The 19,650-nt window shown below is 47.0% G+C and overlaps 2 protein-coding genes across 2 annotated transcripts in view; one reads left to right on the forward strand and one right to left on the reverse strand.

Moving 5' to 3' along the window:
* Positions 1–273: 273 nt before the first annotated feature.
* Positions 274–3,842, reverse strand: mRpL12 (mitochondrial ribosomal protein L12). Its single transcript, XM_075868787.1, has 5 exons — positions 3,588–3,842; positions 3,164–3,344; positions 2,865–2,942; positions 1,534–1,665; positions 274–621 (listed from the first exon to the last, which is right to left on the reverse strand). The coding sequence occupies exons 1-5, from the start codon at positions 3,668–3,670 to the stop codon at positions 505–507; spliced, it is 591 nt and encodes a 196-aa protein (XP_075724902.1). The 5' UTR covers positions 3,671–3,842; the 3' UTR covers positions 274–504.
* Positions 3,843–4,087: 245 nt separating this feature from the next.
* Positions 4,088–19,650, forward strand: part of TBC1D16 (TBC1 domain family member 16) — a 28,798-nt gene continuing 13,235 nt past the window's right edge. Inside the window, exons 1-7 of the mRNA XM_075868786.1 lie at positions 4,088–4,224; positions 6,141–6,368; positions 8,345–8,565; positions 9,042–9,382; positions 11,325–11,527; positions 11,969–12,176; positions 13,410–13,604. Of these exons, the coding sequence (XP_075724901.1) occupies positions 6,165–6,368; positions 8,345–8,565; positions 9,042–9,382; positions 11,325–11,527; positions 11,969–12,176; positions 13,410–13,604 (1,372 nt within the window). The 5' untranslated portion in view covers positions 4,088–4,224; positions 6,141–6,164. The remainder of the gene's footprint in view (positions 4,225–6,140; positions 6,369–8,344; positions 8,566–9,041; positions 9,383–11,324; positions 11,528–11,968; positions 12,177–13,409; positions 13,605–19,650) is intronic.

Here is a 19,650-nt window from a genome sequence, read left to right on the forward strand (position 1 = left end):
ACAATTAGCGAGGTGTTTACATCACAACCGCATGAGATAAACAAGCTTAAAAAAACTGGTGTCTGATGCATAATTCAGAAAAACTACTGTTGTGTTTATTGACACAATCATTAGATGTCACATAACAAACATTTCGATAGTGAAGTAGAGTAAATCTCCTAATTTCTAACTTTAGTACTACGGAGGTGGTAAACAGATGTTTAAGATGTTCAGCAGGTGGGGCAAGCATCAGTCATTTCAGCCTGAGGCAATGACATCACAAAACAAAAGAAATGCGTATGAATTATTTTATTTCTATGCTATACAGGCACCTGCAGAGCTTGGGGTGCAAAACAAATATGCGTGAAAATAACGAAAAAAAGAAATGTCCAGCATTAAGCGATGGTACTTGTGTTTCTGGACAGTGATCAAGGTTTGCAACACATCTTCCTTTGGAAGAAAATTACGAAAACTGTACAGTTCCTACGCCGCACCGTCGGATGCGGATTGGCCGTCCTCGTCTTCTCAGACGATCTCGCACGTTCCACCGGCCATCTCGATACTCGCTTTGAGCTTCTCTGCCTCGTCTTTCGGCAAGTCTGCTTTCACTATCTGGGGCGCGCTCTCCACAAACTTCTTGGCCTGGAACGAAAATTGGCGTCGGTCAAAACGAACAGTAAAACCTAGGAGCAGGCAATCTAATATTAACTGATACTGCATTCAACGTCTGTGTCACCAAAGGCGTAGAGAGAATGTCTGTAAGCGAGGCTATCCAAAGGTCTTGGCACTGTTACGATGGTACGTCGGCAATATCAATATTGGCGAGTGGTAAATGGCACGAATACCATGTTCCTGTAAATGTAGTGTGCAATGTCCAAGCTGACTCGAAGGATCCTTCAGTGATGCAGGCCAACAGACCAAATAACGATCATTAACCACATCGATGGGATGGCTGTACACACAAGGGTAAAATTTCTGTAATGCCCAAACAATTGCCAAACCTTCCTTTTCTGGTAGCAGAGTATTGGCATTCTGCCTTCCTTAGGGCGTGAATAACATATGCAAATACACACTCAGAGAAGCCAGGCTTGCGTTGAGCAAGGACAATACCATCTTTACTCTACTGCAGTGCGACCATGGTTGTAACGCAAGGGGTAACTTTTGGTTACACAAGGAGGGGGGGGGGGGGGATAATAAAACAAAAAATAAAATAATTGCATTTATCATTACACTTTTAACACAACATGAATTTTAGTATTCCATTCTAATGTCAGGGTCAACTTCAGGTAGCAAAAATCTGAAAAAAAAAAACAAAAAAAAACAAAAAAAAAAACAACTCGCTTTACATTTAAATAGATATGGTACGTTCAAACATATTAAAGATAAATGCATATCTTTTCAACCAACAATGATGCGTGAAGGCTTTGCGCAAAGAAGACAAAGCATAAACAGGAACACAGAGGCACGCACAAAGTGCGGACGCCAAACTGGCTTCATTGTGTGACAGCAGGGATGGGTAATTACTCAAACCCCGATTTAACGAACTGAGTGTACCTGTACAAGGTTGATGCCCTCCATGAGGTTTTTGATCTCCTTAATAAGCTGGATCTTCTTGGAGTCTTCAAACTTAACGAGCTTCACCGTGAACGACGTCTGAACCTTGGCCACTTTGTCACCTTCGTCCTCCTGCATTGCAAGGATTATACATCGGAATTATACGGCTTTCCTAATTTATTGGTGTTGAATTAACAAGCTCTAACTGTATTCGCTTTAGATTTGTGTCCTAAGGTTTCGATAGCGTTGTATTTGTGACTATACTGCACTATTTTTATGGACCGTTATCAATAACAATTTTCGGCCAGACAGCTGATCTCGGTAATAACGACAAAAACCTACCTGGTGCTTTGCCCTCAGCGCGAGGTGACACAAACCAATGGCTTATTTCACCCTTTATTTGTCGCTGTCAGCGCAGTGAGCGGGTAGCAAGTGCAAATTTGGATTGAAGCGTGCAGTCGCGTGTGCACGGCCGTTGCCATGTTGGCTTGTAATTAAAGTTGCCAGCGATTACTGATAGAACAATTACAGGCATGAAACATAAATACAAATAAGAAAAAAAGCATATGACACATCTATTTTACACAAAACATGGCGAACGAACGCAACTGTCTGAACCCTATTATCTGTAAAGTGATTAATTTATAGAATATGTGGCTTGTTTGCACTCTGTAGCTTTTGTAGTGCAGCACGAGATGGAGTATAGGCATTTCTGAAGACCTTCTAGCCACCCACGCACATCGACACTCAGACAGAACTATGCCGCTGATGCTGTTTTGCTTATCATTGCGAATAATTTTACGTGAGGATGGATGCCCGCCTATCGTACTGCCCGCTCGTATTTGATTCATTGTAGGGGTACACTTTGTATACATTTTCTATGCCTTTGTGATACGGAGGCCAGATGTGCAGCCATGCCAAGTGGGATAAACAAACGAGTGCATTAGAATTTGAAAGCATTAACGTAAGACAATGAAAGAGACTCAGGACTTCACTTGTGCATACACAGAGTGACAAAATGAGCATGACATTTACACGAAGTTGATTCAAAGTCAAACCAGGAAGAATGACAACACTTCAGAAAGAAAAACAATCATCGCCTCAGCTGAACAAGATAACGCTACAACGAGACTCAAGTAATTGATTTTCATAATGGGAAGAAATGAGGCTAAAATAATTAGTAATGGCTTTAAAAATTTTCAGCACATGACCTGACAACGCATCTATGCCGAGAGTTGATCAAGGCGACAGATTACCGTAACCCACGCGCACATTCAACAACAACAACAACAACAAAAAACGCCATTAAACTGTTTGTAACCGGCAGTTACCTCTTGAGGTGCGGCGGCCGCTGGCGCTGCTGCCCAAGCTCCTGCCATCATAGGTGTTTCTTGAATATTAAGGGTTTTCTGCAAGGAGTAAAGGAATGAACACACCCAAAGTTAGCACTGCGTACGTAAGGCAACTACCACTGTTTTCGCAATTGCGCACTGCTGTAATTCCCGTTGCTTGATCAACGGTGAACTCACTGCGCCCATCGTAGGAGCGGCATTCAAACAGCTTGTCGTCGCGCAACATTCGACCGGCGTCACCGTCATGGACACCCAACGTCGGAAGCAGTTTTGCGTACCTTGAGAAGTTCGTTCAAGTCGGCCACTTCCATGAGCGTCAGCTTGGCGATGTCGTCCACAATCCGGGTGATCTTCTCCGGATAGTGTCTCTCCTCCGCACTTGGCGTGGGCTGCGCCAAAACTTCGGTACTGTAGGACTTCGCGGCTACGGACACAGCGGCGGTCGGCGCTTGGGCGCATCTGAAATCGAAAACGCACCGACCTGAAATACCACCGTGACGTGAAAAGTGCTATTCCGTGAGGCCCACAATTAGCGCAACCCCTCAGAATTAAGGTCAAACGCAACTCAAAGAGAGAAGTGCGGAAAAGCGTAGACAATGTGCGCTCTCCGCATCACCGGCGCTACGAAAAAAAAAAAAAAAAAGACCATGTGCGCTACGGGACGATCGGGAAAATTGATCGCGAAGCAAACGAGATGCCAACCTTTTGTAGATCCCTCGGACGCAATGCCTTCCCGCAGATAGGACCGAACCGCACCTACGTGCCAGAGCTAGTGAAAGGGACATATTTGCTGATCGTTGCGAAAATTTCTCTAGCCGAAACCGATTCTAACCCTCAGATCAAGAAACACATGCTCCGTTAGTACAGCTCCGCAGTTTCAACGAACCGCCTCAAATGAACGACACAAATTTTGATAAATTTATAAATAAAACACTTTTAATATTAATAATTACATGTAAGTTTTTGCAGGTAAAGTTGAAATTTTAATTGAAAAAATTAGTATTGACATTAACAAATGCGGTCCTTCTATGCGTCTGCTTGTCTGCCATGTTGTCTGCTACTGCAGTTATTCGCAGCCATGTCTGTTGACGACCGATCCTCCGTAGAGGCGCGTTAAAAAAAAGAAAAAGAGACGCACCGCGCTCGAAGCCACGAAAATGGACGTTTCAGCGCAAGCTCCTCGGGCATCACTCTGAACAGCTGCGAGCGTCGTGCAATCCGGTCTTGCCATGGCAGTCAACGCGGATCCGTCCACAACAACACGGAGTTGAAACGTCGCCTCTACCCTTATGGAAGGGGGTGGAACCCCGCGTTGTCTCACGCCGCTTCGCTAGCAGATGTGAGTGCGTTTTGCGCGTCGCACGCCGTCTTTAAGGGCCGGTTTCGCTCTCGTCCGACGGGACGAAGTGTATGCATTGCGTCTACCGCTTCCGTACGGAGTGTTCCAGTTCGAACAACCAACTGTTGCTGTCCGACGTTTCACGTAGTTGGAGCGGAGCGCTCGTTGCAGAACGACTCGCAGCTGGCGTTTTGAAGCCGCTTCGAAAGCTGCCCGCTTGGACGGATTACGCCACATTTTACTCCCTTACGTTTCGAGTGTCGTATCAGTATTGGCCGTACATGATGTCGAGCTCACGATTCAGCGATGTCCTTTCTTTCTTGCGCGCACTGCGCGATATTTGTTTAAGCATTACGGTCGACCTTACGGTCGCCACTGGATCTTCATCGGCTCGTTCCGAGAAATGAGTGAATGTTCTTTAGAATGAACGCAGTGTGTGCGTTGGCGTTATATTAATGTCGATGTTGGTAAATTTAGAAACATCGATACTGACCTGTCAGACGCATCACGATTTATAATCGGTGTTTCGCGCGTCGAAGCTGTAACTCGCGGATCTAGCCGGATGGTTCGCTTTAGGCGGAGGCAACAGTGGGAAGCGATTCATAGCTGGATTACCTAATTGCTTCCCAATACTTTTTCGCACAATCTACGGTAAATGAACGGCGGAAAAAGAACAGAAAAAACAACAGAACAGTCGCCGTTCACTGAGGCGACCCAACCCGGACGCCGAAAGGCTGAAACCCGTGATTGCCTGCTTGCTTTAAATTTTTATCAGTGCGCTTGTTATGGCATACATGTACAAGAGATTATGGTTATCTCTTTCCTGACCCGTGGCTCAGTGGAACTGCGACGAGGCAGTGATAACAACTGCAACGTTGGAAAACTACACTTGTCATCGGCGTAACTAACGTTTTCGGCGACTGAAGGCTGCAGGGATAACATCTTGCTTGGCTGTGCAGTCGTTCCCAATGTACCATCGCTAATTGTTAATGTGACAACTTCAACACTGCAAGTAATTCTCAACAGGTGGTGTGATGTATAGTTAAAATTTGTCATGTTTATAGTTGTAATTGCAAGCATTTTATTGCTGTCTTCCATATCTACAAGACAATATGTTCACGGCAAATTTTTAAAGGTGTGCAAGTATTCGAAATGTTTGAATAACAAATTCAAGCATATAATTTGATTCACTCCCGCAATCAAATAACCCATATTTGAAATATCAAATATTTTGCAAATAGTTTTTGAATCGTAGGCAACGTTGAAAGAGATGCTTAGACGAATAAGATGTGGGAACAGAGAGGTGTAACTTTTCTTGTTTTCATAACGCGCATGCAGCCCATGTACTTACGACACAATTGACACTTGTTGATCACAGAATGAAGGCGTTTCACTTTGAACTCCAGTGTGGCTGAAGAAACAGTGTCAGTAGTCAACTATCTATGCTACAAACTTTATCATGATGTTAAATCATGAATTACATATAGTTTGAACATATATAAGTTTTACTTGGAAGCTAGCTGCTGCCATAGTACCACCCTGAATGCTGTGGTCACTGCTATATTTCAACCTGCAGTTACATAATATATTGAAGGTTTTAGTTGCTGCTTAACATCAATTGTAGTATTTCTTATAGGTTAAAAATAATCGCAATGTTCTTTTGTTAAAGCTTGGAAATATCTGTTTAAATGAAATGTTTTGGAATACATGGGCTGTTTTGTGAATTGTCACTGTACCAGTCTAGACCCATCTTAAAAGATGGTTGACTTACTATTTGAACAGTATTCGATTTTGGTATCATCACCGGCTTAACTGGTTTTGGTTTTATTAGTCGATTCCACAATTTTACATTTCTGTCTATAGAACCGTGTTTGCATTCTTTAATGAGTTGCTGTGTTTTTTTTTTGGTGTTGCAGTGAAGTTTTAAATGAACAGCCATCATGGCAGCCCTGCACACTCTGCTCCGCCGAGCGTCCGACCTGTTTCGGACGAGCTCGGGTGTGCCTCAACAGCTGAAGCCACCGGCCGCGGACGGAGAGGTGGTCTTCTGCAAGAACAACGTCTGCGTTCACCCTCCGGTGTCGTCAAAGAATGGAGTAACACACCACCCTGGTTACCTCACCATCAAGGTGCACCATGACGAGGTAGGTACATGGTTGCGGTGTTGAGATTCAAATTTTGTTGGGTGTGCATGTTCCCCCTCCCCAGCAAATAAACTTTAAGTGTTGATGCAAGTGTTTTAAGTTGCAGTTCATTTAGCAAAAATGTTTCGCTTTTCTAGCAAAAGCTCGTGTCTGAGAGGTGTGTCTATATCCAGTTTCAAGATGAGAAAACTTGACTGCTCCACCGACGGCCATTGCTGTCCCTACCCTAGAAAATTTGCATAAGTGCTCCGTCGACTTGTTCTTACCCATTCTCTTGACACAAGAATTTGAGTGCCTTGGATAGCTGTCTTTTGCTTGCAGGTCCACGCTTGTGCCGCTACTTGTGGAAACGTTGTGCTTTAGTAACACACAGGGCTATGTGAAGTAAGTGTTACCCTATCTGATGGTCTAAGAGTAAACATTAATTACTGTTGTACTGTACAGTTATATCTAGCAGCAAAACAGCGTAAAAACATTACACTGTAAAAACAGTCACACCATTCCTCGTGTGGAATCGTCACTGAGTAATAATTCGTTCCTTTCATCCGTGCCTTTTAAGTGCGACGCATTTGTCAGCAAACTGCAGGCACTTTGAGCATTTCTATCTACGTATCTATTTAGGTGCCTACGTCTGGGTGCTCTCATGATCACCTCTTTAGCATGTTGTTACCGCAATAAGTAAGAAAGGGTAAGAGGGTTTGACGAATACAACTGTTTGGACATGACTAACACGACAATCTTCTCATGTACATCGTCAAACCTTCTGCACCGGATTTGTATGGCATCTATTTAGGTGCCTACGTCTGGGTGCCCTCATGGTCACCTCTTTAGCATGTCATTACTGTAATTAGCACTTCTACATGATATTAACTCTATTCAAGCATGGTGTGACCATTGGCTCATGACACTTAACCCAACTAAATGCAAATCATTATCTTTCTCACGTCGTCAAAACCCTTTAACTTTTCCTTACACACTCGGTAATGTTGACTTGGACAGAGTCGAATCTTATAAGTATCTAGGTGTAACATTGTCATATGATCTAACGTGGGGTGCGCATGTCACTAACATAATAGCGGGTGCTAACAAATCACTTGGATTTCTGAAACGTCATTTACGCCACGCTCCCAAACACCTGAAACTTCTAGCCTACAAATCTATTATCAGGCCAAAGCTTGAGTATGCGGCTGCCATTTGGAGCCCGCCTCAGGCTTGCTTAACAAATTCACTTGAGGCACTGCAGAACCGCGCGGTACGATTTATTCATATCATGTCAGTGTGTCATCATTGAAAGAAGAATCGTCTTTAATAACTCTTGCACTTCGTCGTCGCATTGCCACCCTAGCTCTGTTCCATAAGTTCTATTACAGCTCACGTGACCGACCGGATTTTATCACCACTCCAGCCCGCATATCTCATCGCACCGGTCATGTCCTACAAGTCACCCGTCCACGCAGCCACACCAAGACATTTTCTGCCTCCTTCTTCCCACGGGCATCATCTGAATGGAACGACCTTTCCTACAGCACTGCCGCCATTACCTGCCCAAGTTTATTTTCACAAAATGTAACACATTGTCTGTCTCGCAATTAACATACATGGTTAGCATTTTCATTTTTTGTATAATTTCTCTACATCCACCCCTTATGTAACACCCCCTAGTGGGGTCTTTAAGGTAATAAAATGAAATGAATTGCACCTGTCATGGAATGCGTGGTGTTCGGGAGTAAAGCGAGGCAAAAATGACTGCATTACTCCTGTCCAGTAAACTGGAGCAATCAAGTACTTCTAGCACTGATCCTAGCCGTGACAGCAACTCAAATGAGTCGTGTGCTGGAGTTGCTATTGGAGTGTACAGTGTATTCGAGTTAATTGAAGAAAGACATTAATCCATTTCAATTGTCCATTGGTAAACTGGAGTAATCGGGTACTCCAGCGCTGTTTGCGGGTGTTACAGCGACTGAGTGATTGCACAGGTTCTCGGCCTGAGCCTGCGCCTCAGCTGGATCCCCAATGCGTCACTCAAGAAGAACCCCCGCAGCCTCGAGAACCGTACGCCCTGCAGCTCGCCCTGTCGAAGCCCCAGCGTCTGCAACAGTGTGTGCCCGAGCCCCACTGTGCACCAGCGGCATTTCCGGCGCGGCTCCACGAGTTCTGGGAACCAGCCTGCACCGGATGAGGGCTCCACGTGTCAATTGTGAGTCCTCGCAAATTAGTGGGAAGTTTAGACTTGTTACCAGAACAGGGTGAGGGTGTTAAAAGCTGGTGTGGACTGTGGAACCAGTTGCCAGGAGCTTCCGGGTGGCAACAAGAAGGCCGCACATGCCATTTTGAATGTTGGCAGCCTGAGAAACTCCTTGATTGCCATTTTAATTTGGTCAGGTGACAGCAGTTGTGGGAAATCGGGAATTCGGTAAGTCACTCAACCAATCGACCAATCAATCAACCAGTTTGTTTTTCATTGATTACAGCATCAACAATGTAATGAATGTGAGGATATGAACTAAAAGTTGTTACATAGCAGTTTTTTTGTTAGCCTCATATTCCAGCTTCAATATTTCTGAGAGGCCACTCTGCGTGCTTGTCTTTGCGAGATCTGGGCCACCTTTATCAGATGACTTCATGGATGATCTCGAAGGATTCTCCACAGAGACTATATATTTTTCTTCACAGAAGCTGCGACCAGCAGAGCATCAGCTCGGCTGTCTCGGACATGGGGAGTCCACAGGAGGAGCAAGGGAGCCTGGACTCCTGGACGGCCAGTGACCAGGCCGAGATGACTGCATCAACGGCGGGGTCACCAGCAGGGTTGTCTCTCGACCCCAGCGAAGGTGACCTCTGCGGTGCCGGAACCAGTGCCACCGTCTCCAAGATGCCGAGCTGCGAGGATGAGAGTGTGTCGGGGGCCGACTGCAACGGGTCTTCGTCGTCGGCCATCGGACCAGAGGAAGTGACGGCTGCTTTGGAGTCCATGATCAGCGGCCTTAACCAGATCGACGCAGGAAGCGTCGTCGGTTAGTTCATCTTCTTCCGTACTGACTACTACTTCCAGGAGAGCATTACAGCAATAAAACTTCGCATGAGATCATTAATCCCCAGACCATTCGCATTTGGTTAGTTTGGTTACAACCTAGAAGAAAATGAGAACTCTTCCCACAGCCATCACTGTCCCTCCGACAAAGAATTTGCGTAAATGTTCCGTCTAGTAGTGCAGGTGTCGGCAACCTTTTGAGGCAGAAGGCCTAGTTGGTTGTAGCCAACACGGCAAGGGCCAGATGGCAAATCGCAAGGGGGGTGGGGGATTGCACTTTGCAGGTTAAGAGAAAAAATTAGGCGAATTGACAATGATGTACAAAACTGGCTCATTTTTTGGCTGAGTTTGGCTCAATGTGAGAATGAAAAAAAGTGCCAACTGAAAGCTATTAGCCAACTGTCCAAGCACATTTTAAGTGAAAAATGCGATGTTGGCCTTCAGATGGGAAGTGACAAAGGGAGGGTGTTCTGACATCATAACGGGGGCTGCATAATACTGCACCATGGACCACAGATTGCTGGTTCTCTACAATAGTGCTCACTCATTTTTGGGACATCAAGCACTTCTCAAGGATTTAAAATAGGTGATATTTTAACGCAGACGCAGGTTTGCGACTCAGGTTTCTGGTCAGAAACTTAAGCACCTTTGTAAACATTTTAAGGGATTGTGAAGTCACTGACACATTGTTGACTTATGTGCATCATGTAGCCTCTAGTCGTTCAAACTTGTAGTTAAGTTCTATGTTGATTTGCTTCGTTTGATATTCATGGATAATTATTGAACCAGTGTTTAGTAGATGTTTATTCATCAGTAAAAGAGGAGGATATTGGTTTCAGGCTTTTCTGGTGTCCAACTTGAAATTAGCAATAATATGTTTTTGGATTAATTACGGCATAAAATTAGTGTAGCTTTGTTTTGTTATTGGATTATTGTTTCACTAAAGCATGAAAGAAACACACTTAACCTCCTCTGTGCTTTTAATTATAGCTTCATTGTCAATTGGCCTTGTGCAGTTTCTGAATGACCCAAAATAATAAACGTGTGCAAGTTTTTTCAACATTTCACGTTCTGTGCTTGTTTAACATTGCTTACTTTTGTCAGGGCAGCTATATTCAATCAATCAATCTTTATTAGTAATATAATAATACAATACATGTGAATATGCAGATGGTGGACTCAAGGTTTCAAGCCAAATGCTGGACCTCCCATGCTAGCACACTAGAAAAGTGAATAGATGGAACATGTGGCAATGACTTAATAAAACTTGTTGTTGGGCTAGTTGGTTATACATCATATACTTAGAAATTTGGCGCAACCTCGACTCACGCAAACACTCACACAAGCACACACACTTACACCAGAGCAACACACACGACACGCAGCGCTCACTACCAACTGTTTATTGCTCCTATCTGACCTTCTTAAATACGTACATCGAAATGCGCAAAGGCACAAACTAACAGAACTGCGCCAGTAGAAAACCAACATGGCGTCACCACACCACAAGGAACATAAAAAAAGTAAAAAAAGTAAAAAAAGTAAAAAAAGGGGTTAACACAAAAAGGAGATATAATCGCTAAACCCTCGCATCAAGGAAAGATATTTCTTGTTGATGCAACACCAAAGATGGCTCGCTGACACATATATCTTTATTCTTTTCTATATAATATGCTTCTAACAGCAAACGTGCTGATAAATTTGAGCTTCTCCCAAGAATCCTTGTATCAGAAAATCGTGGTTCACACCCACATGCGGCAATATGCGACACAAGATGTGCGTACTTGTCCTCGTTTTTCTTAACCTTTAGCGCATGCTCCCTAAGCCGGTCATTGAGGCATCGCTCGGTAATGCCAATGTACACGTTACCGCAGGAAAAAGGAATGGAGTATTGAATATCTTTTGGCATTTTCTCTTTCTGACAGGCAGCAAAAGTTCCTTGGCCAGTTCAGCGAAAGAAACATCTGCGACTTCGTTGGGGAACGGCGAGGACATGTCCGGCCGGTTCGAGAGAAACGGCACGGCCATATCCGACGCACCATGGAAAGACGCGGGTGACATCAGGGCAGGTGGCGACACACATTACAACCAGCCTTGGCATTCGGAATGGAATGGCAGCATTGATGAAGTAAGCATGCACCTTTTGTCTTTTGCACGTAGCGCTCGTGTCCTTCTTGTCTCTTTGTCGTTGTTCTGTTCTCGCGCTATAACTATCGTCATGTCATACCAACTAGCCCAAACTGCCATACCGCTGGTCTGTACAGTCACGAATGAGTTGAAAAGCAACAAGTAATGTAGTTAACAATAAGACAGATGCTTGGGCTAGTTGGTGATTGGGAACAAACCTATTTGAACAGCGCAAGACTACGAGCAGTTACAATGTAACTACAGAAGAAGAGACAAGGACAGAAAGAGCGCTGGTCACTGTCCCGCCGACAAAGGATTTGCATAAATCTTGCGAAAAGAAGTGCGCCCAGTTTCTAGTTATGCCCAGTTGAGCAACTCCTGTTTCGGCATGTAGGTTAATACTGTGAACAAAATAAAAATAAAATGGTATCGGCATGTGCAGCCGTCGCGCAGCCGGGCCAAGCCGCAGCCGGAGTCGCTCCGAAGCATGACCGACTCGGGGATCGCCTCTGGACCCACCATCATGGTGAGCCGACACAGTGGCTGCTCCAGTGCCGACCTGGCTACGTGCGGGTCTAGCAGGAGCAGTGGACTGGTCTCGTCGGGCTCATCAGAAGGACCGGACTCCGGCCAGCAAAGCCCGTTTCCTGGTAGGCACTGCTTTGCGCACTAGTACCATTATTTAGAGTAGTTTTCTGGGATAGTTGGAGTACTGAACTTCGATACAATACTAGGCGTTTGGAAAAGAAAAGGGACTGTAAGAATGCTGTTTGTTTTTCATTTCTTTCTTGCTGTTCTTTTTTCTTTCTGAGTGTGTCTTTTGTCGCCCTATTTCACTGAAGTACTGAAAATTCATCAGATTGACTTCATTATCTGTGATTCGTGCATCTTTCTTATAGTGATGCTGTATACGGCTAAGTTACGGCTTACCGCAGCTGCAGATGAAGATGCATAAAGCAACTACTTCTTGGCGCCCTTCGCGCATTGCCTCCTCTCCCTCCGCACTGCTGCCTCTTGCCACCCCCGATGCCTTTTTCACGATTGTCACAATACTCGACGGTGACACCTTCTGTTAATTGCAGCGACCATTTGTGCAGTAGGGTAGAGATTGTGCAGAAGGACTCGTTAACAACTTATGAGAAAAAATGCCGGCTTTGCCCAAAGTCATTGCTGCCCTTCCCACAGAGGATTCTCCATTGTATAGTGCTTGCTCATTTATGCGTTGTCTAGTGCTTGAATGTTTCTCATAGTTGAGTTTTGCATACATGCATGCGTTTGTGCCACTGGATTTAGGTAGGAAACATCCTGCTAAATTTAATCAGAGAATGTGACATTACTGCTCAGCTAAACATGATTTTTTAGGTTGTAACAACGAACCTTTTCTCTCAGTGTGCATAGCGCTCACATTAGCTTAGAAAAAGTACTTGTGGATTGAGCATAAAGCAGCTACACGACTGCCTTTTGCAGGTAAATTACAGGGTTTCTCTGTTCTGTGGGCGGAGCCTAGATTTTTTTTTCTGTCGTAGCCGAGTATAGGCAGTATTTACAAACTCAAGTGCATATCTGCCGTTCCTGCAGGCTTCATTGGAGTTACATAGCAAGTCTTGGGCATTTGTATGTATTGTATGTATTTCCAAATGTTGCATTTCTAATTTTTGCATAATCAAATAAACTTGCAGGGAGTGTATATTCCAAAGCTATTGATAGGCAACATTATTGACACTGCCTGCATCAGAGTCATTTATGCCATTTCTGATGGCTTCTTTATGAATACAGTGCAATCGCTTTGGAATTTAGTCCTGTGAGCACAGTTTGAGAATTGTCCATCAAAGTATGCACCCATCAAACTCGACTGCGATAGCCCGCTGGGACTTTCCGTGCAGGCGACGACGGCTCGAAACGGCTTCTGGAGCGGCTACGATCTGGCTCGCGCTTCATGCTGGAAGAAGGCACGCCCGAGCAGCTCGCGCACGCTCACAACCTGACCTTTCCGGACAGTGCCTCTCTGAGCGGACGGAGTCCGTCGCGGTCGTCCATGTCGAGGGAGAGTCCGTGCGGACAGTTCTCCGTTGACTTAAGTCAGTATATTCACTTTACTGTGTGGGCAACTGTGCATGCTAACCAGGCAATTTATACTCGAACCTTCATATAACGAACCCTGATATAACGAAGTGTCATTTATAACGAAGTAAATGGAAAAAGTCTTGCAATAGATGTAGTTTTAGGAATACCGTAATTACTCAAATCTAATGCGCACCTTTTTTCCGGTTAAGCGAGTTCATAAATCGCATGCGCGTTAGAATCGAGTACGAAAAAAAAAATGAATACGGTCATTCTATTGCCATCGACAACTCCAAAATGGCCGCCCCCTATGTGCGTCGGCATGGCGTGTCGGCCATTTCTGCCTATGTGTTTCCCTTGTGCAGCACTTCGTACGTGTGCTGAGGAGTTCGTCATCTTGTAGTGCAGTAGCATCGACGGCATGGAAGGGCCGACTCCAAAAACTTGAGTGCACCACGATGCCGCTTTTAAAAGAAAAGTCATCGCGTGTGCAGAAACGGACGTAAATCGGGCTGCATCGTGGTCGTTTTGAGTTCCCGAAACGCGCGTGCGGGACTGGCGTAAACAAAGGCAGAAGATTGCCGACAGCAGAGCTTCACGCAAAGACTTCAGTGGACCACAGCAGGGTCGGTTTCCGCAAATTAAAGAGCTGCTCGGCGAGTATCTGCTTGAGCACCGAGCGGCACGGCGGCCCGTGACGACAGAACTGCTCCAAGTGCGGGCTATGCAATTAGCGTTAGCATAAGGTCTAATGTGGAGCCAGTTTAAAGCGAGTAGGTGCTGGCTAACTGACTTCATGAAGAGGAAAGGCTTTTGCCTCCGAATTGGGACGGGCATATGCGAAAAGTTTTGCGGAGGAGTACGATGAAAGGCTTTACAGTTCTCAGAGGTTCGTCCTAAAATTGCGGCACAACAATGGCTACCTGCTTGGGCAAATCGGGAATACCGGTCAGACGCCTCTTTACTTCAACATGCCTGGCACTACAATCGTCGAGAAGAAGGGGGCGAAGCAAGTTCTCGTGCTGACATCGGTCCACGGTGTTGCGAAAGACGGACCGATCCCGCCGATGCCACCGCTGTTGCGAAAGACGGCGACGCCAACACGGCCCCGAAGGCGCCACTGCTTTCAACTCCGCCGGGAAGGTCACCAGCCGTTTGGTAGCGTATGTTTCTCAGCTCGCGACTGCTTCTGCGCCGAGCTGATAAGACGAGCGGACGAGACGACGGTGAGTTAAACAAGGTTTATGTACAGCATATATACAGAGGCGTTACAATTTCGGCACTGGGGCCGACAGAGACTCGAAGAGCCGAGCTCTCCTCTCTAATACATAGGTGAACTTTTCGCCTAAGACCGCCGACTCACACACATGTCGGCTCTCCGACATGGGGACTCCTCTCTCATAGGACCGCCAATCGCGACACGCCGCAGGGCTTCTTTTATTTGCACCGGGTCCAACCAAAATGTCCAATCAGAAGCGCCGCTGGTCGTCAGGGCAGATTCCTCCAATGGGGTCGCCGCTGGGCCACGTTACCCCCAAACACGAGGACGCCGGCTCGCTGTCACGTGCGCTGCTGACTCACTGCACGTGGGCCCGAGAGGCGCCGCGCGTGTTTACGCCGTTGAATTGTTCGTGTCAGGCGGACTGCGGGCTGGCCTTGACCCAGATTGCCTTTTTCAGAGGCACGGACGTTTGACGAGGACTCGCTGGCATAACAGCACCCCCGCCACCAGACAATGCACCGGAAAGACGAGCTGCTTCCACGGGGCTCGGATGTCAGGTGCGCTCGTTCGCCAGGTCCCTCCAAGTTCGCCTCCAGGGCCATGGGGAGAATACAGCTCCAGAATGTTCCGGGAACACATCCCATTTTTGACGACGGATCCCAGCTCCACTGGCTTGTCGCCACAACTTGTCGACCAGCTTCACTCGTCTCTTCTGACCATCTTCGGTTTCAGCACTTGTCGATGGTTCTGCAACTTGCCAAGAACGGATCGACAACAGACAACACACGACACACGCAAGTGCCTTCGGTCACCCGACAGAACACCAGACAAAGTATAGTACAACATATACCTATCTATGTGTCTATCGGAATTTTGTTCCCTCTACATCAAGAGGCACATGTGGGACACAAGACTCTTAAAATGACAACTCAATTTTTTTTTTTTTCCCACGTACAACAACGTAACGAATTAGAATACCACAAAGTTGGCCCCTTGAGATCACTCTAAACGAGAGCGCTCAGCCCAGGTCGTGATGAGGTCAAAATTTTGCCCCGAATCGCCAGCGAGAAACCGAAAGGTTGAGAAGGTACTAGCTAGAACGCACTGCTCAATGCACCTGCATTAGCGTTTAGCTTTCCCCCCCTTTTTTTTTTTTGATAGCGAACGTCAAAGTTGCGCTGTGGAGCAACATGCTCCATCTCAGTAACCGGCCACTTTTAGGCGACGATACCTATGCGGTACCAAGAGCGGCTCACACTTGCGACGTTGCACAGGGAAACAACGATACGGCTTGCTACGGATTGACTCCTCACCGCTTAGCTCGATATCGTGTTCGATCACCCTTGTGTTTCCGTCACAGTCCGAAAACACGTCTTCAACCACCAAAACAATCTTTCTTGGGTCCTCTTTTTGGACTTCACTTAACCTAGGCTCTAGGTTTATCTGCTCCCAGATTACTTTCGATCCCCCTTCGATTACCTCACTAGTACTCAAAATTTCTGCTTCCTCTTCCTCTGAAGCACTTAAAAGTAAATTTACGACTGCTTTAAAGTTACTGTGATAAATTTTGTTCGGCCGCCTTCCTAATTTCTCTTCACAATTGGTATCGGAAAGCTTCGATACTACTTTTGCGGGCCCTTCCCAATCAACCTCAAGCTTGTTCCTTTTGGACGGCTGCAGCAGCCTTACCTGATTATCGACTTCAAAAGCACGCTTCTTCACCGATTTCTCGCAGTGCTCCTTCGACAGCACTTGTGCCGCGTTTTTGTGGCTTTCCACTAGCGCTTCAATCGAGAGGTCCTCACGCTGCTCTCGAATGAGCGTCTCTCGATCAACTCTCGGCAGCTCGCTCCAACTTTCCGCTACAGGCGAGAGCGTTGCAACCCTCTCGCTCTGACTCAATGGCGCCATGTCGTCTCCCCTTTCTACGGAAACCGCGCCGGTCGGTTCGGCGACGGGCCGCTCGCGTGACTGCTCACATGACTCATGCGGAAACTTTCCTTTCTGGGGTTCCGTCGACCCGCCGACAAGGTCACTTGAGAATTCACCGCATGGAACCAGATCAAGCTGCCGCGATAGCTTCCGCGCTTGCGATCGCGTGAGAGCTATGCACGCTAAGTTGGGGAAGAACGATTTGCCCTGCTCTTTGAGAAGCTGCTCCGAGTTGTTGGAGAAAAGATAAGGAAAACGATCATTTAGCGCGGCAGACACAGCCGCTTCGGTGCGAAGCTCACCGAACGGGCCTTCAATGACAACCGTGGCGATTGGTAAGCGCACACTCTGCTCCTCGGCGACTTGCCTGATCCACGCGCATTCTCCTGTGAAGTCATCCGGAGACACCAATGAAGGATGGACAACGTCCATGGTTGCCGCTGAGTCTCTAAGTGCTCGGCATGTTTTCTCATTGACCCTAATTTCTTGGAGATACGGCTCCAACAACCGAATGTTTTTTTCTGATTCTCGGATCGTTGCGAAGGCAAACTTTTCCTGACAGTTTCTCGCGATGTGTCCTTCCTTTTTGCAGTTGTAGCAGATTTGCGGCTTTCGTTTGTTTTCCGATTCAAATGCCTGTGTGGTAGAAACCTCACTCGATTTCTCCGCTTCTGTTTGCCCTTCCCCTACACTGTCCTTCGTAAGAGACGGGTCCTTCTTGAAATTACGGTGCGGAGCGGGTTTCCGTTGATCAGGTTTCCTTGAAAAGCCCTCTTTCCTTTCATCCTTTTCAACGCGCACTGCCCTGCTATGCAACTTTCGGCGAGTATAATACTCCTCAGCTAACTCAGCTGCCTTGTTTAACCGTACTTCCCCAAGTCTGTCCTGCAGCCAAAGTTTGACATCCTCCTCGATGCAGCGGTAGAATTGCTCCAATGCAACGCATTCCACCACTTTATCGCGGTCGTCATAAACACCTTCGCCCTTGAGCCATTCAATCAAATCGGCTTTAAGACGAAACGCGAAGTCAACGTGTGACTCATTCCCCTTTTTAGCATACCGGAACCTTTGCCTGAAAGCCTCGGGTGACAACTTATAACGTCTCAAGAGCACTTCCTTAACCTCGTCATAGCTCTCAAACGCTTCCCTCGACAAGCAAGTTATCGCGTCGGACACTTCGCCGGGAAGAAGAGCTAACAGGTTCCGCGCCCAAAGACACCGCTCCAAAGCGTTTCGCTCACAGACGTGTTCAAACTTGACAAGATACTTCACCATGTCCTCGCCTACTACGAACGGTGGCAGTTGGTCCCGAATTCTAAAACCGCAGACCTGAATCGTCTGAGAAGCTACGCTAGGCGCCTGCGAACACTGTAGGATTGCCAATTCTAGTCGTTTCAACTCTAGGCGCTCTTGTCTCTCGGCCTCCTCGCGCTCGCGACGTTCGCGCCTTTCAACTTCTTCACGTTCGCGAGCTTTGCGCCTTTCAGCTTCTTCACGTTCGCGAGCTTCTACTTCTCGCCTTTCAGCCTCTTCGCGGCGTGCTTTAATATCCACCCAGGCCTCATCGACTTCCTCAGCCGACACTCCCTCATCCTTCATGATCTCAAGGATCGCTTGCTTTCGTTTCGCACGGCCCAAAGTAATGCCGAGTTCCTCACAAATTTCGATGAGTTCCTTCACTTTAAGGTTCTCCATCGTTCACACTAGCCTCTTGCTGTTTGCCCCTGTTAACAATTTACTTGCCGTACCCACTATAAGTCAACTAGCAAGACGCGCAAGCAACTTTTCACTCTCCCGTGTTTACCCCCTCCGCATTAACTTTGGTTTCAAAGCACTTCGACTTTGCTTGAAACGATCAAAGCTCACTCTAATGCTTCACACAGCCCTTCTCTAAACTACTACAACCTGAGCTAGAGTAGTCTGGTGAACTGAGGGGAAAACATCAGGCACTCACCGCATCGATGTCGTTGACGCCGGCCGATCCCGCAGCTGCCAACCACTGTTGCGAAAGACGGACCGATCCCGCCGATGCCACCGCTGTTGCGAAAGACGGCGACGCCAACATGGCCCCGAAGGCGCCACTGCTTTCAACTCCGCCGGGAAGGTCACCAGCCGTTTGGTAGCGTATGTTTCTCAGCTCGCGACTGCTTCTGCGCCGAGCTGATAAGACGAGCAGACGAGACGACGGTGAGTTAAACAAGGTTTATGTACAGCATATATACAGAGGCGTTACAATTTCGGCACTGGGGCCGACAGAGACTCGAAGAGCCGAGCTCTCCTCTCTAATACATAGGTGAACTTTTCGCCTAAGACCGCCGACTCACACACATGTCGGCTCTCCGACATGGGGACTCCTCTCTCATAGGACCGCCGATCGCGACACGCCGCAGGGCTTCTTTTATTTGCACCGGGTCCAACCAAAATGTCCAATCAGAAGCGCCGCTGGTCGTCAGGGCAGATTCCTCCAATGGGGTCGCCGCTGGGCCACGTTACCCCCAGACACGAGGACGCCGGCTCGCTGTCACGTGCGCTGCTGACTCACTGCACGTGGGCCCGAGAGGCGCCGCGCGTGTTTACGCCGTTGAATTGTTCGTGTCAGGCGGACTGCGGGCTGGCCTTGACCCAGATTGCCTTTTTCAGAGGCACGGATGTTTGACGAGGACTCGCTGGCATAACAATGGTAAAACTACAGTGACGGCAATGCTCTGTTACACGTCAGATGGGCACAAGCTTTGCCCTTACCTCATACTTAAATGGAAGACGCTCCCGAAAAGAGCTGTTTTTTCGAGTGGTGTGATCCTGCGGGCCAGCGAGAAAAATGGGTGCGCGTTGCAACCGATGTCTTACATTTTTTTTTTTTTTTTCGTCGTGGAAATCGGGTGCGCGTTACAATGGAGGGCGCGGTAGAA

This window comes from Rhipicephalus microplus, chromosome 7 (assembly GCF_043290135.1).
Source record: "Rhipicephalus microplus isolate Deutch F79 chromosome 7, USDA_Rmic, whole genome shotgun sequence".
NCBI lineage: Eukaryota > Metazoa > Arthropoda > Arachnida > Ixodida > Ixodidae > Rhipicephalus > Rhipicephalus microplus.